The 24462-nt window shown below is 41.7% G+C and overlaps 1 protein-coding gene across 6 annotated transcripts; it reads right to left on the bottom strand.

Annotated features, from left to right (window-relative positions):
* Positions 1 to 759: 759 nt before the first annotated feature.
* Positions 760 to 24308, bottom strand: fbrs (fibrosin). Of its 6 annotated transcripts, none has more exons than XM_028475941.1 (18): positions 22718 to 24308; positions 13832 to 14008; positions 13170 to 13196; positions 13034 to 13063; positions 12892 to 12940; positions 11668 to 12025; positions 10739 to 10965; positions 8707 to 8957; positions 8591 to 8635; positions 8388 to 8486; positions 7271 to 7354; positions 7101 to 7139; positions 6829 to 6906; positions 6394 to 6535; positions 4904 to 4984; positions 3983 to 4066; positions 2964 to 3180; positions 760 to 2826 (listed from the first exon to the last, which is right to left on the bottom strand). In XM_028475941.1, exons 1-18 carry the CDS (start codon positions 23018 to 23020, stop codon positions 1290 to 1292), a joined length of 3828 nt encoding a protein of 1275 aa, XP_028331742.1. In that variant the 5' UTR covers positions 23021 to 24308; the 3' UTR covers positions 760 to 1289. The 6 variants fall into 6 exon arrangements, with proteins under 6 accessions (XP_028331742.1, XP_028331743.1, XP_028331746.1 ...); XM_028475942.1 differs by having other exon boundaries at positions 6835 to 6906; positions 22718 to 24307; XM_028475945.1 differs by lacking the exon at positions 3983 to 4066.
* Between the last annotated feature and the right edge of the window lie 154 nt (positions 24309 to 24462).

Below are 24462 nucleotides of genomic sequence, written 5' to 3'. Positions count from 1 at the left end.
AACATCTGAAAAGAACCTGTAGTTCAAAGCTTCTGAACGTGTGGGTTGGATCCCAGAATAGGGTCGCAGTCATTCACCTGACAAAAAATAAATACATTTTTCTTTTATTTTGAAGGAGATTCATTTCTGCAGCATTAGAGTTGGTAATCTAAAACCAAAGAAACTTTATTCTTATTTCATCCATGTCCCTCTTAGGCTGTGCTCACACTGCAGGCAAAAGTGGCCCATATCCAATTTTTTGGGAGTCAAGTGACCAGATCTGAATCATTAAAAGCAGTGTTAACACTCAAATCTGGCACAAATCTAATTTTTTCAAAACAGATTTTTAGATATCAGGTGAGGATTAGGACATCTTGGGAGAAGAGCTGGACTACTCTTCTAAACAAGTTAAATTATCAAGTTTTATTTTCCTCCATCTGAACTAAAAACGTCACTTTCACTTGCTCCTGAGTTTGAACTCAGTTTTTTAAAAGTAAAAGCAATAAATCGTTACTTGCAAAACATTTGACATCACCTAATTGTTCCAAATGTTTCCTTAAAATATAACTAAACCCCCTGGTTTTAACTGACCTACCACTAGGGGCAAAGCTCCTGGAGCAGTTAGACACGCCCACTCTATACTATAAAATCAATGCTATGCTAACTAGCTGCTCCCTATAGCTCAAAATTATAGAAGGGGGCAGGGCTAACAGTGACATTGTATTGTCATGGTAACAGGTGTGTGTGTGGTGTGTGAAAAAATAGAGGCAAAGCCCAGCGTAAACAACCATTGATTTAATAATTCCTCTGTGGATTCTATGGGAGGGGCTTAAAGGTAGAAAACGCTCTTCTTAAAATAATCCACCATGTCTTTCCCTCTGGCCATGCCCACTGGATGCCGAGCGCTCCTCTCACTCCTCCAGTGGGCGTCGACATCATGTGTCCTACTCTGCACAGTTAAAGTAGGAAGCTCCACCGACAAAGAACAGAACGATGAATATATTTATTATTATAGAAGATAATTAATGTTATGAATAATAATTACAAAGGCAACGTCTCTAGACTACGATAATCTGGTCCTGTTCAGATAGTCCAGTGGGGGGAGTGGAGAGATAGGAAGCTCTAAAACACCGTGCTGTCACACAGCGGCGCCTTTCAGAAACAGGGCGGAGCCTCAGAGTGATGGTCTGCTAACAGTGACCACAGACACAAACTTAAACACCTCTAACACTCAGCTAGCAGGGCGGGGCCAATGCGTGTCCAGGGTGGGGGCGGGGCATGAGTCCGCAGAGCTCGCACACGTCCCTGTACTATCTGGACTCGCCGTCTTTGTGGGCGCCGTACAGACCCAGGTCAGCCGGGCCGCCGAGTCTGGACCCCCGCGGTGGCGTGGAAGAGCGGCTGGTGACGGACGGGATGAGTGGGGGCGGAGCTCCGACAGACAGCGCCCCCACCAGTCCCGCCGCCGTCTTGGCCAGGATGCCGTTGGGCACGTGGTGGGGGTTGAGGTGGCCGAGGCGGGCGTAGAGGCCGGGGTGGTGCTGAGAGCCGTGGGCACCCGGGGGGAGGGGGTGGGACAGCAGCCCGGGGTGGAGCTGCTCCAGGTGGGCCGCGGTCGCGGCGTGGGAGGGGCTCGGCAGGTGGGGGTGCATCCCAAAGTAACGCACACGCTCGAAGTCCTCCCTCAGGATTTGGGCGCGCTGCTCCTCGTCCATCAGCCCGCCCCCGGGACCACCCAGCTGGTGGGGCCGCTCGAAGTGGGGGGGCATCAACCCAAAGTCCGGGCGGCCCCCCGAGGCAGACGAGGTAGAAGTGGGAGGGTGGTGGTGGTGGTGGTGGGGGGAGGCGGCGGCCGCCGCCTCCAGAAGGCGCTGGTGCTGCAGCAGGCGGGCGAGGTGGGGGTCAGCGCGGAGGGCGAGGTGGGGGTCGGCCCTCAGGGCGAGGTGGGGGTCGGCCCGCAGGGCCAGGTGGTGTTCCTGTCGGAGGGCCATTGCCTCGCGGCGCTGCTGCTGCTGCTGTTGCTGTGCCGCTAGCTCCCTCCAGGGATCCCATGTGAAGCTGTGAGGACCCTGGTGGGGCCCCTGTGGTTGGAAACGCTCGCCGCCCGGACCCAGGACCAGACCGGCCCCCCCAGGACCCCCCAGGTAGGCCTCGATGGCCCTGGAGCGCTCCAGCAGGGACAGGTGGGAGTGTGACGGGGGGTTGGGAGTGGGCGGGGGAAAGGAGACGCTGGGGGTGGGGGTCAGGGACAGGGAGGAAGAGGAGGGCGTCCCTGAGCTGGGGTGGTGGGAGTGGCTGTTGGGTCTCTCGAAGCTGTGGGGGTGCCCAGGGGGGGGCAGCGTTATGGGAATGTGCTCCGGCTCCTCCTTACGCTCCTCCTTCACTTTGACCGGGGGGAGGAGGAGGGGGGGTGCTTTGGGTGTGCTGTTACGCTCCGCCTTCTTGGCCTGAGAGGAGGTGGGGTTACCGTCCCGATGCGAGTGGGGGAGCTCGCTGTGAAGGCTGTGCGCCGTGGTGGTCATGGAGCGGGGGTATAGGTCCAGAGGGGATGGGGCGGAGCGACTGGAGGGAGGGGGCGTGGTGTGCACGGAGGAGGAGGACGACCTCGGTCGGTCTCTGTCCGTCACCAACGAAGAAGGCCCGCGTGACGACGTCCCGCCTCTCTTGTCTCCGTCCCTGCTGAGGCGGGTCAGGTCTTCAATAGGACCGCTCCCTCCCACACCGCCGCCCCCTCCCACGCCGCCGCTGTGTCCGTTAACGTGGGACAGCGGCGTGTTGCTGCACGGTTTAAAGGGCGGAGCCACCGGAGACATTCTGACAGGAGGCCGGCCATACAGCATGTTGTCTCTGCGAGACAGAAAGGAGCAAGAATCACAAGTCTCTCCTTCAAAATAAAACACTCAAACTACAGATAAATCCTAACAAACAAACTCATTATTTTCAATGATCATGTTTAAAATAATCAGAGTGTGGTGAACAGTTACCTGTCCTTTTCGTCCTTGATGTGGGGGACGTCCCTCCTCTCCCCCTCTTTCCCGCGCTCCCTCTCCTCCCTCTTCTCACCTCCTTTGGCCCAGCTGGGACCTGCGGGAAACCCAGAGGGGGCACCATGGAGGCGGTTCCAGGGGTCGTGGTGGTTCTGGGCGGACAGAGCTCCAACTGTGGTGGACGGAGAGTCTTTAGGGCCGAACACAGAGCTGGCTGCGGGGGGGCAGACAGAAGAGCATGTTAACGATGATGCATTGTGTGTGTTTTATTTTTAACAAAACTTTAGCAGAAAAGAAGCTAACGCATCGCTAAAGAGCCTTCTACATTAGCATCAGCTGTTAGGAACAGATATATTCTTTACACGTCTATAAAGGATGCTTTATTTTAAAAGTTTTTCTTCCTTTAATGAACTGGATATGAGGAGGGGCGACAAACCTAACCTACATAAACAAAAGTTTTAGTAAGGATTGGGGGAAATAATTCCAGCAAAGTGCATTTTGTCTTCTTTTTTCAGTTTTATAGCCTGACATGTTTTGACTGTCAACTGACAGTCTTCCTCAGAGGTGAATGCTTTGATGTATCCCTATGAGTTCTACTGATCCCTTTCATGTGTCCTTATTAGTTCTTTTTGGGCATCGCCAAGAGTTTTCTCAGGTTGGCCACGCCCCCTGTCACGCAAGACCATCCAGAGACCATCAGGCGACAGGGGGCCTGGCCAGCCTGAGAAAACGCTCAGATAGGCCACACCCAGGAAAAACTCATAAGGAGAGAGTTGATGGTTCTGAGGATTTGTAGGTCACGTGGAGGCTAATAAAACTAAAACACTAAAAGAAATAAAAGTAGCTACTGTGGAGGTCAGAGGCTGATTTAAGGGAATCCTTAAATAATGCTGCTCTTTATCCTGTGACTGTCATGTGTTCACAAAAAGCAGTCATGTGATCATCTAAGCTAAGTTAATACAAGCCTTGGTTTCATTGTATTTATGAGTGTTACACGTGTGTGTGTGTGTTCTGACCCAGGGTGGGGCTGCCTAGTCCTCCAAAGGCACCAGAACCCAGAGCACCCAGTGGGGTGAAGGGGGGGGAGCGGCCGTATGGATCTATCAGATAAACACACAGCATTTAGTCACATGATCTAAAGTGAGACATTGACTGATCCAATAACCTGTGGAAATACTCAGTGGATTTAAAAAAAATTCTACTTACTGACTGCGTCACTGTGGTTAATGTGGGCTCTGATTGGTTTAAATCATCTGTTGGTAAAGTTTGGTGCATGACATTGTGGGACAGGGAGCCCTGTAGTCCAAGGGTTCTCAACCTCGTCACGACCTCATTTGTGGTCACAAGACACTAAGAGGGGGTCGCATGATGCCTTCAAGAAACTAAGGATATTTTCTGAATAATTTAACCCCATTTTTACTTTTTTCTGCAACTACACCAAACTTGCCATATTTTGCTCCTTTTACTGCATTTTTGCTACATTAATCCCATTTCTGCCTCTTCTACATCATATTTCAATGCCTTTTCTGCACATTTTTTCCACTTTCAAGACAGGCACTTATAAACCCTTTCTACTACTTTTCCACCTAATGTCACATATGTTGACCCATTATTGCAACTTTTAACCTCTTTTCAACACATTTCATGCTTCTTTTGACAAATGTATCCACATTCACCATTTGTAATGCCCATTATTTGCCAGTTTAAACCAATATTGACACTTTTTACCACTTTTTCTATCCATTTTTGCCCACTCTGATTTGCAACTTTTAAAGAATTTCTGTGGTTTCTAAAATCCCAACTTCTTATATCTTTTTTGAGCAAATTATGTGATTCATTAATCCATGATTTATTGATCTGTGATGCCTACACTGTGTCTTTGAAGATGAAAGCATGAACACACATCTTAAAGTATAGAGCAGTGAACATGTTCTTACCGAGGTGAGCAGCGGGGTTGAGGAAGGAAGAGTGAGGCGTGGAGGGAGAGATGAAAGGAGCCGCGGACGGATTGACTCCACCTGAGGGCGAGAAACACACACTCAGTGAACTTGCACGCACACACACACACACACTTAAACAGAAGGGCAGAGAAAACTCAGAGACACAAAGGATGAGAATTAAGAGCCAGAACCGCATTGAAATGCTTCAGTTTATTTGCTCTAAAATAACTCATCCTACGCTCCTTTTATTTTGAAGGTGCATCATGTGTCAAACGCTTTTATTTTGGTACCTATCACAGGAAGTGTAAATCTGAGAATGGCTGTAACGTAAAGGATAATATAAGGATTCAAAGAAGGTGTTTGTTATTTATTATATTTGGCAATTGAAAATTGTAATATATACAAATCGTAGGAGTTCGTTATATTGTAATTTTTCTTCCGCAACTCCTTTGTCCTGAAACTCCTCCTAGGCTATTAATACAACACTAATGACACGTATGTCATCTCATCGGGGCACTCAAGGATGTGCAGTCAACTTTTTTTGGTCCCAAAATGTCAAAGTCAAGGTCGCGTCAAATGTCAAAAAAACAAAATTTTCCATATCTCTACGAATATTTATCGTACAAGTTAGATGCTTACATTTATGAAAAGCTCATCTCAAGTGGAGTTTTTTATTTCATTGGACCGAAGCTGTACGACCTACCAGTAAAAAAAAAAAAAAAAAAAAAAAATCGAATTTTTTTTTTCCGATAACTTGGCCACACATTGAAAGACAGTGCTCAGACTAGTACCAATGAACAACATTCCCTTTCAATGTGTGACCTAGACCTCTGCTCAAGGTCATACTTAAGATCAAGGTCAGTATTCTGTTTTCCCTGCATTATTACTTTCAATTTAATTAGTAAAAACAACAAACTTGTCAACAAATCCAGATACAGGTTGTTATTTTTGCAAATTTTTTCAATTGCCGAATACAGGTCATGCCTAGTTTACTCAGTATTCTCTGTTGGTAGTAAACTCTGTAAACATCTTTCTCAAACACAAGAAGCAAACAAAATGAAAGCATTCATTATAAAGATCTAACCATTTTCAATTTTTAATGCTTTTTCTGGTATTTATTGTGGTTTTTACATTAAAAAAATAAACACTGGTAAATTAAATATGAATGTGTTTAAATGAAGTTTGAGGTTAAACACTGTTACTTTACATTACTGTCAGGAATGTTTAGTTTGTGTTTATTATGTTTTTTGTTTTTTTTTTTAATGTTTTTTATGTTTAGTTACTATCAACATTTCTAATTAAATCGAATGTGCATTGATTGCTTTTAATTGAATTTCTAATAACTTCACAGTCTGTTTTTTTACCAAAATAAATATATTTAATCTTTGTGTATGAGCTCAACTTGTTTACCTGCTGAGGACCTACAAAAGCCTGTTTGTATCATGTTTTTTTAATGCATGTTAGATGGTTAGATGTGGATCCCACACCTGAGGCTGAGAACAGACTGGGGGGTCTGGTCAGGTCGTGGTTGGGGGGCATCGGGCCCAGCTGACTCAGTCCACCGGCTCCAGGAAAGCGGGCCAGCAGGTCGCTGCGGAGGTCCAGCTTGTGGGGGTCAGCCTGCATCATCTAAAAGAGAGCACAGGTGTCAAATTACAGCTACAGCTATAGGATGAGGAGAAGAATAAAAGCTGCTTTACAAACATCTTTGTACGTGAGGCTCAATTTCTTTCTGTTCTTTCTTTTTCCTCTCTTATTTCTTGTTAATTACATTATCCTGCTTTGCGGAAAACAAATCTGTAAATATTTCACTTTAATTATACAAGACTTCAGTTAATTGAGAAAATAAATGATTAAAAAAACAACAGTAACAATAAATGTGTGTGAGTGCTGAAGTGTCCCACAGAGACTTCTTTACTCACACGCACCTTGACCCGTTTCTGGTGGCTGAGGATCATCCAGGCCACATGCACGTGCATGGCGCACCACTTCCCTGGTTTCTGTTGGACAGAGAAGAGAGGTGAGCTTTGTAAAGCTGTGATGTGTAGAGGCTGAACAGCCTTTGCACACAGAGTCAGAGGTGATCTGAGTTAGAGGAGGAACAGGGAGCGTCCTGAGGGTCTAACTGAGTGTGCAAGGGCAGAGATCAGTGAGAGTGAGTGAAGCGGGTCTTCATCGGTGGGTGGATGCTTACATTACTGACTTTCAACGATGTCCCAAATGGATCAGTTAGCTACAAGAGAGCACAAGTGTGAGACCGTTTTAGTCGACACGTCTCAGGCCGCACTAAGGCCCGACGAGTAGCGCGGCTAACTGCTGAAGCTAGCTGTAGCGAGGTCGCAAGCTGATGGACGTGCGTCTTACCCGGGGGTCTTTGGGCTGCAGGTGGTGAGGGACCACCCCGAGGCGAGCTGTGATGTCTGGACCGGTTCCCTGAGGGACAAGAGGCTGGAACACAACAACAAAACATGAGACACAACAGTCAGCTGCAAACCAGGAAACATGTTCAGACAAGAGCAGGAGAGACCCTTTTTCAAAATAAAATGCGTTTCATTTCAGTCTGTCTTTCATCCGGTACCAAGTGTTTCTCAGACTGGTACCAGTAAGAGGGACCAGTGTATTAAGGTACGATTAGGACTTTTACTTTTATTCAACAACGCTATAAAATTCAATTATTATTTTACCATATATTTTAGAAAATTCTGTAGTTTTTTTTAGAAATGTTAAATGGTAAAATGTGGGAAAGCTTAACACGAAACACATTTGAATAATTGTTAACTATATATGTGTAGAACTGTACACATAACTGTAACATGGTTCACCAGTTTTGCCTTAAATTAGAATTGACCATTTTCATAGATTTTTCATGGCAATTACAATTACAAAGGCAATTATCTGTCCTCACTGACAATTTAATTATGATTACAATAGCAACAGATTTTTAAAATTACAATCATAATGACGTCATAGTTGTAACTAATGATCAATTACACCAGACACTGGCAACTAGGGGCACTCGCTCGAATTCTGAGCGGCCCCCGAAGTAAATGCACAAAATGAGTTAAAAACACATACAAAATTACAGAAATATACACTAGACAACATAAATACACAAAATGACTCCCAAAACATACAAAGCAATTCAAAAAAACTAATGAAATGAGAGAAAAACACACTAAATGACTTAAAAAAAAACACACATAAAGCGACAGTAAAAACACACAAGGCAACAACAGAAAGTACAAAATGTGAAAATAAATTACAAAAAATGGCCATAAAAAAAGTAACAAAACCATAAATTACACCAAAAACTCATGAAATGACAGCAAAAAACTTATTGCTCTTCCCTGTATTAATGCATGTTCTTTAGTTGCCCACCTCTGAATTATGTAATTACAATTATAATTGACCCCAACCCTGGGAACAGGTGATAGAAGCTAAAGCTAAAGGAGGCGCTAACGTGTGCGTGTGTGTGTTTCACCTTTGGCTGAAACGCTCCTTGCAAAGAGCCGAACGGTCCGGTGGGAGGAATCACAGGCTGGATGCTGGGTACTGAGGGAGGGGGATACTGTGGGAAAAACTGAAACACAGAGAGGAACACTGGCTCAGGACCTGCTGGGATTCTGATATGTCCCACAGTCAGTGAATGCAGCACGACCACGTAGTTCAACAGTAAATACTCACGGAGTGTCGGTACAGCCCGTCCATCTTCCCAGGAAACTTATCAAACTGAAACACAGAAGCAGTGGTATTAAAACCAGCCTCTGACGTGTGTCATGGCAGTGGTCGGTGGTTCTCACCAGAGGCGGGGCGGAGGCCGTGGGGTGCAGGAAGGGTGTGAAGTGTTGGTGTGTGTGTGTGTGTTGGTGCTGGTGGTTGTGCTGATGGAACTGGAAGGCCAGCTGAGGGATGCTGGGCTGGGTCTGCGACGCTCGGCCCGAGGAGGAGCTTGAGGCAGCGCTGGATGCGGCCCCCGCGCCGCCCGGCGTGGAGCGTCCGGCCGCTGAGGCGTTGTTCTCAGAGCCCGGGACGCTGCGGCGTCCTTCACGCTCTGTGGGAAACACCAGTTTAGAGACTGAGGTACACACAGTACAGTGATTTTATCACCAAAACTTTATGGAAATAAGTCAACCTGTATGTGGTCCACCTCCCACTGGGGGGTAATTATTGTGAGGAATTCATATTATGTGAATTGAGAAGAAGGAATGAATTTTATGCCCCGTGTGGAAACATTTATCAACCAGTCTTATCAGAAAACTCTTCTCATTTTAAGCACGTTTTAAGTAGAATGCAAGTTGACTAACAAATGATGCTTCTACTCTGATATTAAAACCCAATAAATCATGAATTATTGGACTAAAATCCTTGTTACACAGCCTAGATTGAGGTATAAAAGGAGCAAGCCTTGAGATTTATCAACGAGAACATGACGTGGTTGTGTATGTAACAGTAGTAGGCCCTAACCTTCTCTTATAAACAACTTTACATGTTAATTTAGAAGATCTGAATCATGAAAAGTTATAAAAAGTCATAAAAGTCAGTTTGACCTAATGGAAAAGGTGTAGATGCAGAAAATTAAATGTCATACAAATGAATGTGTTACATTGGCTTTAAGGCATATTTTAAGGCAAAACCTCATATGTTAAAGTTTCATTTAGTCGGACAACTGTTTTTCAGAAAATTTATTTTCATCTCCCTCAAAAAGTCAAGGAATTAAAATGACCAAAAATAGTGAAAAAGATGGCAAAATGGGATTTAAAAACCACAGAAATTGGTTAAAAGTTGCAAACTAGAGTGTGCAAAAACAAATAGAAACAAAGTAAAAATGCTTCAGTGTCAATACTGGCTTAAAAGTGTCATTAAAAAGAAGGAACAATTAGTTTTAACTGGCAAATAATGGGCATGAAAAATTGTGAATGTGGATAAATTGGCAAAACTAAGCATGAAATATCATGAAAGGTGACAATTATGGGTCAACATATGTGACATTAGGTGGACAAGTGGTGGAAAGGCTTTATAAGTGCTGAAAATTTCTGGAAGTGGAAAAAATGTGCAGAAATTCATTGAAATTTGATGAAGTGGCAGAAATGTATGAAAGCCTGTTTCCGCCACTAAAAAAAATAAAAAATCACCAAGGAAAGTCATAATTATGAGTTAGAAAGTCATAATTATGAGAAAGAAAGTCATAATTATGAGAAAGAAAGTCATAATTATGAGATAGAAACATTTTTGGTACATCCATCTGTACCCATGGCACTGACCAGAAATCTCCATGTGTTGTTCAATAAACCGTGCTACTTCAGCCGCAACAGTTTAATCCTTTCGATGCCAGAGCCTCTTTTTGCTTAGTATCTTTTCAAGGTTGCGTTTACTCAGCATATTTCTATGTGAATTTGCAAGCAAACAAAGTATTTCATCATTTGTAAAGCCCCGTCCAAAGTAGTCTTCGATAGTCTTATCAACTCATGATTATGACTTTCCTTCTCATAATTATGACTTTCTTTCTCATAATTATGACTTTCTATCTCATAATTATGACTTTCCTTGGTGATTTTTTTTTTTTTTAATGGCAGAAACGGGCTTCCATAGAAATGGGAGTAATGTAGCAAAAATTAATTAAAAGAAGAAAAAATATGGCATGAAAAAGTGATGAAAATAGGTTAAACTATGGAAGGTTTGATGTAGTTGCAGAAAAAGGGTAAAAAGAAGCAATTGGCTCAAATTGTTAAAAATATATTCCTAGTTTCTTGAATGTGATTGGTCATTAGTGATGGTTTTTAAAAAACCTTCCATCAGTCAATATATTCTTATGGCTCAGTGTCACACACACACCTGGTGCTGAGTGACCCGGGCCCTGCAGCAGGGGCGGAGGCGGGGGCAGGCCAGGCGACGACGTGAACAGAGCCCCGGCCCGGGACGGGGGTCGGACGGGCCCCGAGGATCCCGAGCCCCGAACGAAGGGCAGAGACACGCTGGTGGAGGGAGTCGGGGGCCGCATGGAGGAAGAGGACGATGGGACGGATGAAGACGAGGAAGGAGGTTTGACGGGGGGGCCGCCCCTAAAGAGAAGAGATGTTTAACTTAACTGAGGAACACTTTGATACACAGATCTATACTAGAGATCACCTGTTCATTGGGACTGAAACGACTAAACCTTCACATTGTTTCATTAGTTACTGGAACTGTTGCCATGGTTACCCAAAGAAGCATAGAGTCTAACGTGTGGAAGGACTAGACACTGAGCCAAACAGAGCTCTGTGTGGTATGTTGGTAAGCATACAGCATTAGCAGCACTTCAGCAGGAAGCATCCATTAGAACAGTGATTCCCAAACTGGGAGAGGGGGGCGCTAGAACGGCCTTGCTGAACATTGAACAGGAAAAATGTGAATTTCGTTTATTCTTTGCACACAAACAACTTTATTACTAATGTTTTGAAATATGCGATTGCACATTTTCATATTTTTATGAGTTTTGAAGAAGAAAAGTCACATTTTTTAACCTTTTCTAATAACGGTTAGGTTTTGAAATGTTGGCTGTTCAGGTTTCATTTCTCTGCAACACACATTTACTCTTAATCAAGGCAGAGATACACATGTAACTAGAATATTTGATGAAGAAAATGCAAGCATGTTGTATCAAAAATCTTCGTCATTAATGTTTTATTTTGAAGGAGATTTATGTACTTCCTGAAACTGGAATTGAAAAATTCAGCTCATTTTTAAAGGATGATGCGAGTCCTGATCGAGGAGCGTGTACTGACCTGCTGTAGATGGGATGGGATCGTCCAGGCAGGCCCAGCAGGAAGGCTTTAGGCTTGGAGAGCGGCGGGCTGCTGCCGTTCCCGTTGTGGCGGCTGCCATTCCCGTTGATGGTGCTGGAGCGGGCGATGGCATTGGATGTCGTGACGGGAGCGTGCGGAGGAAGGCAGGAAGAAAAGGAAGTAGAAGAGGCGGAAGAGGAAATGGGCTCCGGGAAGTGAGGCTCCAGGTTCTTCTCCTGGCTGCGCTCCAGGCCGGACACCCGTGGCGTCACCATCAACCGCGACGCTCGGCGGCAATGGGTCGGCAGTGGTGAGCAGCTTTTAGAGGGTCCCATGGTTGAGGGCGTGGAATCCACGACTGGAGAGAAAAATTACATCAGTTTTACTGTATCATTGTCACTGTTATTCAGAGTATTTTCACGACACCTCATTAGATTTGGGTGAATTTTAACCCGTGAGCTGGGATTAAACCTTCAAAGACTATTCCCTCAGATATTTATATTATTTGTGTTTTTGAGTTCCGAGCTGGTACATGTTTAGCTTTGAGGTGCTTGCTCCTAAATGTTTAGCATTGAGGTGCTAGCTGAAGCTAGCAGTGCTCCACTGAACCACAAAGTCTTTCTCTAACAATATTCACACAACTGGGCTTTAGTTTTCCATCCAGTGTTTTTATTTAAAAAAAGATCAACGCCCACGAAGCACAGCAAAGACTTCTCCTCTGATTCTCCTGTTTTTTGTGTTGTGGTCTGTGAATCAGTATTATGGGTATACCGGGAACTCGTGAAATGAGAAAGGTTAAAAAAAATAATTAACTGCGTCATTTCGTTTATTGTGCGCTTTTTTTTCTGTGATTAAGTAATCACGATTAACCGCTTAAAGTGCCAACTCTAATTTATATACTTAATGTTTACATTGAAAAAAATATAGAAGTATAATCTTCATTTTCTGAATAATTTACAGCTTTGTTTATTTTATTTTGAATTATCTGAGTGATTTTCATCCCCTTGTGTTTTCTACAAAGCTCTGAGTTACAGACTGACTAACTCTGGTGCAGATTGAGCTGAGGTGATGCATTCATTGAACCATATGAGATGTGATTAATCTCATTCAATCTAATTCCTGTGTGTGTTGTGTATCTCTTTTCCCTCTGAGCTCAAACGTAATCACGGGAATAACATACAATAACAGCTCTAACTACAGCCTCAGTGGCAGTTTGTCTCAGACCTTTCCTCGTGCTGACTGTGAACACTGGATCCATATCATTGTCGGATGCCTGAAGAAAAACAAAACAGCGTGTGAGGACGCAGACGCACAAACTAATGAAAACACCAGTTATTTCTGTCTTTGTAATAAAGACACAACACACCTTGTCTCCCGTGTCACTCTCCGTGTCACACTGCAAGCAGACACAGTTATTTAGTGAATCTCTACGAGTGTACACACGCGCACACACACACACGCACACGCACACACTTCAGTGCAGAGCAGCAGGAGACACTTACGATGTATCCGGTCTCCAGAGGATGTCCCTGAAAGACGAGGAGCAGTGGTTAGTTCATGATCACGGGTTACATGTCAAATCGACAATCTGATGTAAATGCGTTAGGCTCCACCTCTTCGTGGCTTTTGTTGTGTAACTTTTTCTTTTTTAATGCTTCTACTTCGTGAGAAAAAAAGGACTCAAACATTTTGGTCAGAAATGTGATGTGTGGTTTTAGTTGTTGCCCCGCCCCTTGGTCAGTCAGCACAATATGTGTGAGACATCGTGAAATATTTTATCCGATAGCTTTTAATCCAGGATGATTTTACTTTACGAGTTGGTGTTATGGGTCAACTAGTGCAGAGGTTCCCAATCTTTTCAGGCCGTGACCCCCAAAATAAAGGTTCCAGAGACCGAGAGAACTAGTAAACATGTTAACGTGTGACAGGTTTCCAACAGTCCCCAACTAAACTCCTCTGTTGTTGTTTTATTTCATGCTGAAAACAAGAACTCATCCTCTGTTCTGGTGAGTTTTGTTAACTTGTCATTAGTTAAATAAGTCGTTCACTGTGTAAACAGGAGCTTTCCTCTCAAACAGGGTACACTAGTGATACTTTGGCCTGAGAACCTGTAGTCCCTACAAAAGCTGCTTTTAGGGAATATTCAGGAGTATTGGGGCCTCACCTCGATCTTCCTCCTCTTGTTGCGACTCTTGTTCCAGCAGCTGCTGGAGTAGCTGTGCGGCACTCCTTCTTCCGGGGCCGACAGAGGCCCTCCTCCGTTCTCCTCAGGCCCTCGCTTGGCCTTGTTCCTCCTCCCCAGCATGTCGGTGCGCTGGCTGGGCTTCAGAGAGCAGTCCATCTACAGGAAGGAGCAACAGGGATCAGTTAGTGTTTCTAACGCCTCACAGGAGACAAAAACATCAACGATTCACAGTTTTTCTTTGTCTTGTCCAAAGCTTAAGTTCTCCTCATCATTCGTTTTAGCTACACATAGTTAACATGTCATGTTCATTGCATCCAGTAACAGGAAGTAGGTAATGAACCCATCAGCACAGGGCCGTCAAACTCATTTTAGTCAAGGGACCAAACATGGACTAGTTTCATCTAAAGTGGGCCACAGAATAAAGACAATAAAACAAGCAGTTTTACCATTAATGTGCCCTCGTTTGCAGTTCCAGATATAAACGATACATTAAGTATGTAAGGCTCGACAATATCTAATCCATGCATGACAGATGTCAGTCTACGTCAACATTTCCTATGACTTTGTGACCAATTCTTCTTAATAATTTTGTGAAAATATTTGAGGAAAATTGCAGGACTGTTGGAAAAATTGTAAGATCTTTTTAACAATTTCAGATAAAAATCCCTGCCAACCCACCCCTATAACAGCAATTTTTGGGATTATATCACCCGAGTTACATCTTAGTCGTCAGGCAAAAACTATGGTTGCTTCTGGTTCTCTCTTGGAAACTCGGGGTGTGAAAAAAAATCAATTTCACGATTTTTCTTGTGCCGATTTGAAATCGATTTTTCTTTTTTTTTAGATATTGAATCAATATTTTTGCATATTTGTGCAATAATTCAGTGGTTACAATGCTTTCAATGTGTTGCAATGGTTACTTGATGCACTTGATTTTATGATGGTAGTGTGTAATGCCTGTAATATTTATGTATGCACAGGCATTTTATTTTCACACAATCTGTTCTGATCAGTGTTTAAATTGAAATGAAATATTTTTTTCTTATTTTCAGTAACTCAGGGTGATTTATCCTTAATGCTCTCACTTACAGTTGTTACAATGCCGTCATTATTTTGTAATGGTTACTTTGAGACTTCGATACAATAGTGTCAGTGAAAAGAAACTTGTTGCACTTTATTTTATGATGGCAGTGTGTAACACCGCATTTTCCTTTTTTCAGTGAAAATGTGCAAAAACACTAATAATAAATAATAAATAGGATGTTTTGAAGCAAATAGTTTTGACTCAATTTGTCCCCTGAATGATCGATGTCTTCGGATGAACATATACAGCAACTTGATTTTTCATCTCTATGTTTAATTTTGATATTAACTGGGTAGAATATCGTGATATATCACGATAATATCATATCGTGACCCAAGTATTGTGATACGTATCATATTGCAACATCCTTGTCAATACTCACCCCTACTTGGCATGTCGACTGATATTGTTTAAATGGAAAGACAAACATCCCCCAAATTTTAAATCATCGGTAAACAACATTGTTCATTTCTTAAAATATGAGAAAATACGATACACCACAAGAGGCAGTGCCCAGAAATGTTATACCATCTGGCAACTTTTTATAACTTATGTAGAAAAAATGGAAGCTAAGGGTACTGTAAATAGTAGGGATGTCCCGATACTATACCGATATTGCAACCTTGAGTATTGGCCAATACCGATATCGATCCAATATCAGCATGAATCATACATACTTTTATTACTTATTTTATAGTGTGGAATGTTAGAAAAGGCTTGATCAAGTGATGTTACTCAGAGAACAATATTCAGCAACCATTATTATTAACCAATTGGTTACATAAATTTCAACCTTCAACACGGAGATTTTAGATGCAGCCCGATAAAATCCAATATTCGTATTCTGGCTGATATTGGACCAATATGTAGGGATACACCAAAATGAAAATTTGAGCCTGAAGCCGAAGAAAATATAAATGTTTGGCCGAATACCGAATATTGAATGCGGTTAAGTTTTTCACTATTTTTAAATAGTGCATAAAAAGCCTAGAATACATTTTTAGACATGTTTTTTTTAAAGAAAGTAAATGTTTATTGAATATTATGACATTTTTTTTAAGTATTCCAGTAGCCTTTGCCCTTCAAATAAAACAAAACATGCATTCCAAAAAAAAGCTTAAGTGCATTAAAGGGGAGGTATGATGAAAATCACTTTATAATAGTTTTGATACAGTGATATATCCCTTTAGCCTCATTCAGAGGCCCCAGTTGAAAAAGTTGTTTCCTCCCTCCCTTGTTATTCCACATTTTGTAAAAAGTCAGCTTTAAACGGGACAGTTGGCAGGTGACGTCACCTAACACGCCTCCTAGAATGTTAGCTCGTCCCTCTCCAACTATTTAACAGCTAAAACAACACTGCTGTTTAATATAGATTATATATTATACTTTATTGTCATATATGTAAATGCAAACTGCACTACTAGACGCCCACACTGCACTACTTTTACTGCTGCCGATCGTGTTGGGAGTCACTGCTTGGAGCCACGGACCCATTGTTTACACACATCAGCTGTTAGCACTCTGTGCTAATGCTACACCAGTCTATGCAGCGAGACCTGGTGTAGTGTAAGGAGGAAACGATGGAGATGTCTACGGATTCGTGGCTCACAGCGCTAACAACGAACTCGGTTGTGGAATTGGATGGTTTACAACTTTTATGGACAACGGAGGGTGGTAAGAAGAGAGTCTGCTGTGTTTATGTGTGGAAAGTAGGAGCTGCTGGTTCTGCAGCAACACTTTTCCGACTCAAAATCACTGCACATTGTTTGACTGCGTCATTACGTCACACGCTACTATTCGGCCTTGCTTTTAACTCACTAAACCGAAAGTATTTTTTTTTTTTTTTTTTTAAACGTGTGCATGCATACATATATAAGCATAGGGCTGGGCGATATGGACCAAAACTCATATTTCCATATTTTATCTCAAAATGTCGATATACAATATAAATCTTGATCATTTTAATTAAAATGAAGTCTAACCAATTTTGGGTTAAATTTGCTGACAAAAGATGCCCCACACACACATTTATTAACAAACACTTTTGGCTTTTTCTCCCCTAAGGGACAGCACGTATGAGTGAGTTTTGTAGTGTGTGTGTTTTTAAGGGAAGGTATGGGTTACTTAGAACCCACTCAGTGATCATCTAACTGAGTTTTTCATGCTCTTCTAAGAAATAGTCAAAGCAGCGACTCCTAAAACAAGTATTTTCAAACAAAATAAGCTATAAAAAATATATTAAATCGATATAGGCGATATCAAAAATGTTCTATATTGCCAAAATAGAAAACTCGATATATCTTGAATCTCAATTTTGCACAGCGCTATGTACAGACCCTTTCCAAAAAATTAGTGGAAAAGTTGTTTAATTTCCATAATTCTATTCAAAAAGTAAACTTTCATAGAACAGAGGAACAGAACTCAAGCTGCCAGTGTGAAATATCCAGTCAGTCATGATTTGAGGTGCAATGTTCTGTTCTGTTCTGTTGCTCACCCGTCTTCCTCCAAACCCATAGACCCTGATTTCCGAATGAAAGGCACACTTTACTTTCATCTAAAAATAGGACCTTGGACCACTTTTTCTGCAAAAATTGTAAATGGTGATATCTTCCCAGTATTCTAATTTTTTTAAATCCTGTTTTTGTGGGTTTCATGAGCTGGAAGCCCAAATTATGTAAAAATAAACAAATTAATACTTGAAATTGTTTAAATTGTGGGCCCTGAATCTATAATCTATGAAAGTTTAACTTTTTGAATGGAATTATGGAAATTAAACAACTTTTACATGATATTCTATTTTTTTTTGGAAAGGGTCTGCAAGCATGTATTTATTGTATATGTGTACATATGCATATATTTATTTTGTACATCTCATATACCTATTATAATATTATATTATAGGCACATTATATTATGCCCTTTCACAGAATGTTTAAATTTCTGTTATCGATTATGTTACATTTAGAGAACAACTCTGCAAGAGCTATGGGGTGGGGGAGGGGAATGTTTCACTGTTTTAAATTGAAAAATCATTGATGTTTATGTTTTTGTTTGTGTGTGTAATGGCAAAAGAACCAATAAAAAGACCTTGACAAAAAATATGATATGTGATGTAAGCCTGGAAAAACTGTGAGCTCTGCAAATATTGTGGACATTGATTGAATTTGTCTACAACGGATTTAGATGGTTAAACACAATGATTTCTCCTGCGGGCTGAATAGGATGCTCTGAAGGTCCGGATTTGGGGCCCAAGGTTGACGTATGTGCATTAGTAGATGTGAGGCACATGATTCTGTATCTTGTTACGTCACACTAATGTCATTCCTATTAAGGCCGTTTATTCTTGCGGGCAGGGTAAACTGTGTGGAGTCTGATATTTGTTAACTACAGTATTTAATGTTCAAAGCATAAGTCTCGGAAAGGTGAAAATAAATAAGGAAAAACTTCTTCTAAAGGTCTCGATCCACTTAAACCCATTCAAATGATGAGATCCTGCTTGATGTGGAGTCATCCCAGTGCTGGCTGAGCTTCATCATCATCAGCTTCATTTGACTGTAAAATCTCTGTGTCAGAGCGGATGGTGGAAACTAAACCATGTGTGTGGTTTTATAACAGCGCATTTGGTTTTCTAGTATCGACAACGTGGAACCACAGAAGAAGAACGTCTGAGTTTATGTAAGGAAACGAAATAGGAGAAAGAGGAAGTGAAGCTCCAAATATGATAATCCTTAGCTTTACTATTGTCACCTTTTAACCTAAAGAGATATCACTATAGGAGTGTGGTTTTCAACTCATGGGATAACAACACATGCACATCCTAGAGTAGAGACTAACTACACATTGTCGACAAAAATTGCTAACAGAAATAGTCCCCGACAAATGTATAGGTTGATAATTGTTGGTTACGTCATCACAAGTCCTTCTCATGCTGTGGACCTGAACACTGTCTCTGCTTAAGAGTTTCATAGACATTAGTGATGTTAGGTATGGACAACATAACAAAACAGCTGAGTGGGGAAGCACTACAACACTAACACTGAACCTTAGCTGAGCCATAGGTAAACAAAAATCAGCTGCTTCCACTTTGTGTAGCGACTGGTAGCTGGCGCCGCATTGATGTCACAGCTTTAGGGAAAACCATGTACGCTGGTCAGGAGGTGAAGCCCGGCCTCATAGTGAGGCTGGTAAACAAATACTATCAGCTGATAGGTTCTTTGAAATGTGTTATCCCTCAATCATTCTATCATTGTGCTCTATAGCTGTTTTTTCACAGTATTCTGAGATAAAAGCTCGAGAACCACTGCCCTAAACAACCTCAGGCTAAATAGAACCATTACTTGCACAAATTATTATTCGAATAGTTGATTAATCGTTTCAATGAATTAATGACAAGTCAACCATCGAAATAGTCATTAGCTGCAGCCCTATTGGCAAATAATGGGCATGACAAATGCTGAATGTGGTTAAATTGGGAAAAATGTGCATGAAAGATGGTGAAAAGAGGTTAAAAGTGACAATAATGTGACATGAGGTGGAAAAGTGGTAGAAAAGGTTTATAAGTGCTGACAATGTCTTGAAAGTGGAAAAAGTGTGCATATAATGCATTGAAATGTGATGGAGAAGTGGCAAAAATTGGAGTAATGTAGCAAAAACGCATTAAAAGGAGCAAAAATATGGCAAAAAAAGGGATGAAAGTAGGTTAAAATATGGAAAGTCTGGTGTAGTTGCAGAAAAGGCTAAAGATAAGCAGAAATGGGCTGAAATTGTTCAGAAAATATTCCTAGTTTCTTGAAAGCATCTGGAGATTCGCTCCCAGTTTCTTACGACCCCATATGGGGCTCTGACCACAAGGTTGAGAACCCCTGGTCTAACGGACCAGTGCTTGCATTCCCAGATGTTTTACAATCCAGAGAGGGTGTGTCTGAGCCAAACGACCACACAATCACTTTCTTCTTTTATGTAAAACAACGTGATTAACTTCCTGTGTAACAATAAAGACATGAGATAACACGATGAGGTGTAAAGTTCCAGCATTGTTTCTGTTGATGTGTTCACTCTGAGCTTTGATTCATGTCTGTTTGTTAAAGAAGTCAAACTTTTCCTGCTCATCTTCAGACGGTCCTCATCAAAGCATTAGAAAGGTTTCAGTTCATTAATTAATTTCCTGAAGCAGAAATAATGATGTGGCTTTTCAATCCATGTACTCTTCGTTCTTTGGTTATTCCATTTTAAAACCAAATTAAAATAACAAATAAACAGTGTGGTTATTTTGTCTTACTGAATTAAAACCAAAACAGAAATATCAAAAACCAGTTTTAAAATTAAATCTTGTTCTGTTTGTGTGATATTTGGATATTTAAGGGAAACTGGATGAGAGCTTCATGTTTTAATCTGACCACACAAAGGGGACCCACAGACGGGGGATTTTTACTACTGGACAAAAAAAAAGGAGCAACACATAATTCACATTACTGATGAACTGGTGAATTGAAAGATTATTAATGCATAAATAAATCAAAACTAAAAAGGATGTTACGAAAAACACACAATATGTGATAAAAGAACCAGAAGTGGTGTACTGACTCTACTGGTGTTCCTCGTTTCTTGTGATCAGCTTCTGTGTGTGTTGACGGCTGCTGTTAATGGCTCGCGGTATTATAACGTGCAATATACTGTATATATATTTTTACTGCCCTTAAAAAAGCTGTGTAATTGCCTTTGCAAAAATGTCAATGCTAGAAGTTCTAAAATCTATTGTTTCTCACATCAGCCTTACAGTCAATAGTCAGTCACCTGTTTATTTGGATACTATTGAACCGTAACACCGCAAAACAAAACCTAAATGTGAGCAGCTTTTTATGAGCTGAAACATGAGCAGGACCAGAAAACTGATGAAAATAAATCTTAAACAGTCCTACTGTGTGAGGAGACCGGGTCCAGGACCTGGGGAGGGAACCGAGGTGCAGCGGACTTCAGTTCTCGCTCTAATTTCCCCGTAAATACCCAAATATCTTACAAACGAAAAAACGCTGCCTATCTGGATTTTGATATTCCTGTATTTCTGTTTTGGTTTTAGGTTAGTAAAATGAAATAACCACACCATTTATTTGTTATTTTGATTTAGTTTTAAAACAGAATAACGAAGGAATGAATGGTCCACAGATTTTTTCGTACATAGTTCATTTCAAAACATGATGATAAACTGATAAATAGGGATGTCCCGATACAACTTTTTCACTTCCGATACGATACCGATATTGCAGCCTTGAGTATTGGCTGATACCAATATCAATCTGATACGACATCAGCACAAATCATACATACTTTTATTACTTATTTTGTAGTGTTTAATGTTAGAAAAGGCTTGATCAAGAGATGTTACTCAAACAGAAAACAATAGTCAGCAACAGAAGGTATGAGAAAAACTGACCTATTTATCATTAACCAATTGGTTACATACATTTTAACCTTCAACATAATATTTACAGTATTCTACAATTCAAAAAATATAATATATATCAAAGATTTTAGTTCCAGTCCGATAAAATCTGATATTTGTTTTCAGAAATATCGGATATCGGATCTAGACGCCCCTACTGAACAACACTGATAAATACATGCTGACTTTGTGCCACTGTGGCCTTTATTTTGCATTAAAATGCAAAAACTCTAATAAGTGACACCACGTGTTGATTGGTATTTACAATACGGCTGTGATTCAATCATCAGGAGAAACAACACGTCAGCGCTAGCTGGGCTAGGTTGTGTGTATGTTTTAGTCGAGCTTCAATGTAAGTGTGTGATCTTATTACACACACACTGGTAACGCTGTAATGGCCACATTATTCCAATGATTACCTACTGAGTCACAGAGATATAAAAGCTCACTTCTATCAGGAACTTTTCCAGCTCGTCACAAGTCAAAGAAAATAATTACAGCTGTGAGAGAACAAGTCATGATTATTGATGACCTTCAATTAGTGACAGCTATGAATGATGGGATAATCATAGTGTGTAACGTGAACACAAACATTGGTTCACTTCAACAGTGGTTACACCTGCTGTTTAAATGATACTAACATTAGGACTGGTATTAATGTATGGATCCATTATGTATGGCAGGATTGCATCTAAAATACGTCATTCCACATCCTACGCTCCTCACAACTTAAGTTTGTCGGAGAAAATGTAGAACATGAGAAATTTGTTGTTAATTAATATTATGTTTTCAAAGATAAATGTTTTTTTTCTGATGCAATGTTTCCACCACTTTTCCACTTAATGTCACATATGTGGACCCATTATTGTCACATTTAACCTCTTTTCACCATATTTCATTATTATTTTTGAACCAATTTAATTACATTCAACACTTGTCATGCCAATTATTTGCTAGTTTAAACTAATTATTCCAATAATCCAATTTGAACCCTTTTTTTTTTTCTTTACCACTTTTTCTGTTTTTGCCTACTCTAATTTGCAACTTTTAATCAATTTGTGGTTTTTAAAATCCCATTTCACTACTTTTTCCAACATTTTACTCCCATATAGGAGAAAAAGACAAAAGTGGCACATATTGTGCAGCTGTGTGTGAATAAATGTGCCTGTGTGGCAAATTGTATCGCCACATTTAACCTGGATTATGTTTCTGGTCCGACTTTATTGAGTTAAAAATATTGATATTTATATCATATATCGCCATTTTGATAGAAAATATCGAGATATTAGTTTTAATGAAGAGCAGCCCTATACTCTTCATATTTGAAGTTATTGGTTATTACCTCCAGGGTTTCCAGGCTGATGAAGCTCGCTATGGCGAAGCCGTCGATAACGTCTTCCTCGCAGGACACCGACTCTCTCTTCCTCCGCCGCGGGGGTCTATGTCTCCCGAACCCGGGCCGTCGCTCTCTTCCTCCGGGGCCCAGGACACTGTTGGTCCCTCCGCCCTCCCGCTCGGAGCCCGAGGACAGGGATGTGTTCCGCTGCTCAGTCAGGTCCACTCTCCTCCTGCGCCGGTCTCTGTCCCGCTGCGACCGGGAACGGCGACTCTGCCTAAACCCGGTGCTCCGGCTCGGGCCCTCCATGGTCACCACGGGGAGGGGGGGTCTCCAGGCACTTTTTAATCCGGTGGGAAAGCACCAAACCGCGGATGCGCGCAGCTCCAACGAGCCCTGGTAAAATGGCGTAGACGGAAGCAGCGGCTACTCTTCCCCGTCCTCTGACAGCGTCTCTCTGCGGGGATTCACACTCATTTCACGGCACGGAATCTTTAACAATCCTCGGTTCGGACGTCAGGACATCTCCGTCCAATGCTCAGATAACCTCGGCTCTCATGCACGGAACAATGATGTGTGCACATCCAACCTTTAAAGCCTTTACAGTGAAATCACATCAAATTATCTCCAATAAAGCGTTTAAATTAAATCAAAGGTGATCATAAACCAACGAACTGTTAAGTCTGTGAGCAAGGCCACTTTGTATAAATATATCTATTTATGACCACAGCTGACGTGACATATGTCACTTACATTTGATGTTTCAAAGATCAAATGTGAAACTAAATCAACAGATGTTGATCTGTAATCACCTAACGTGACACTTAATAAATGTATTCTGCTGTCTTTGAGGTGGATTTCAGCGAGCTAACGTTAGCTGTTGCTGATTAGCTCATCCGGTTAGCATATCAGAAGCTAACATACGATAAATTTATTCCGATACCGAATAAAAACATTTTCTTTCCCATGTTTGATGACGAAGTACAAAAATACTCGCTGTCGGACTGATTCTTGCTGCTATCTCGAAACTTCTCGTGTTTATTTCCCCGTCCTGTCGAAGTGTTGACGGCCGTTGTTGATCAAAAGAAAGACGTAATGTTAGCGGCGCTAGCCGAGCCAGCTAATGCTAATAATAGCTCATGTTTATAAAGAAGCGTCAATATATGCTTCAGATGTATCACTGACTCATTCTCATGCGATACAAATCATATTATGCTCGTTAAAAGACAATTCGTCTTTAGTTCTACATCCATCGTAAAGAAAACAAAGTCAAGGCCTTAAGTTTAAAGCCTCGGGGTCGATTTCCAGGGTGTCGGCCGAGCCCCCCGTTGGGCTGGGCAGGTATTTCCGCAGTCCCCGTAATCCACTGTTCTGGGGAAGTCGGCGATGGTTCCGCTTAACGAGTCGCGGTCTCCGCTCTAAAGCCCGGGTATGTGAGGAAAAACAGGGCCCGCTCACAGGCTTCCACGTAGCCGGAGATTGATGGAGGACATCAGGCAGACACAAGCCCTGTCAGCCGAGCAGGGTGCATTGTGTGTCCGCTCTTCTTCCACTCACTGTCCTCGGGCTGTGAGCGCCGGAGCGTCGCTGTGTGCTGCCACCGTGTGGTGGTAAGGTGTTAATGACCTATGCACGGTGAGCATCATAGATATTTATAATAAAGCCTTTATTATAGATGTCTACGGTGTGCACATCCATCCACATAAAATAGATCAATACAATAAAAAACCCACCTCTCTTCAATAGTATAT

This window comes from Gouania willdenowi, chromosome 19, assembly GCF_900634775.1.
Source record: "Gouania willdenowi chromosome 19, fGouWil2.1, whole genome shotgun sequence".
Taxonomy (NCBI): domain Eukaryota; kingdom Metazoa; phylum Chordata; class Actinopteri; order Blenniiformes; family Gobiesocidae; genus Gouania; species Gouania willdenowi.
This window is presented reverse-complemented; position numbering and strand designations above follow the sequence as displayed.

Excerpts from the sequence above, each read along its gene's own strand:
- fbrs (XM_028475941.1), bottom strand. The coding sequence starts at position 23,020 with ATGGAGGGCCCGAGCCGGAGCACCGGGTTTAGGCAGAGTCGCCGTTCC. Across the intron at positions 8,958-10,738 it reads CCCGGGTCACTCAGCACCAG|AGCGTGAAGGACGCCGCAGC; the intron begins GTGTGTGTGTGA and ends TGTTTCCCACAG. Across the intron at positions 7,355-8,387 it reads AAGGAGCGTTTCAGCCAAAG|CCTCTTGTCCCTCAGGGAAC; the intron begins GTGAAACACACA and ends GTTGTGTTCCAG.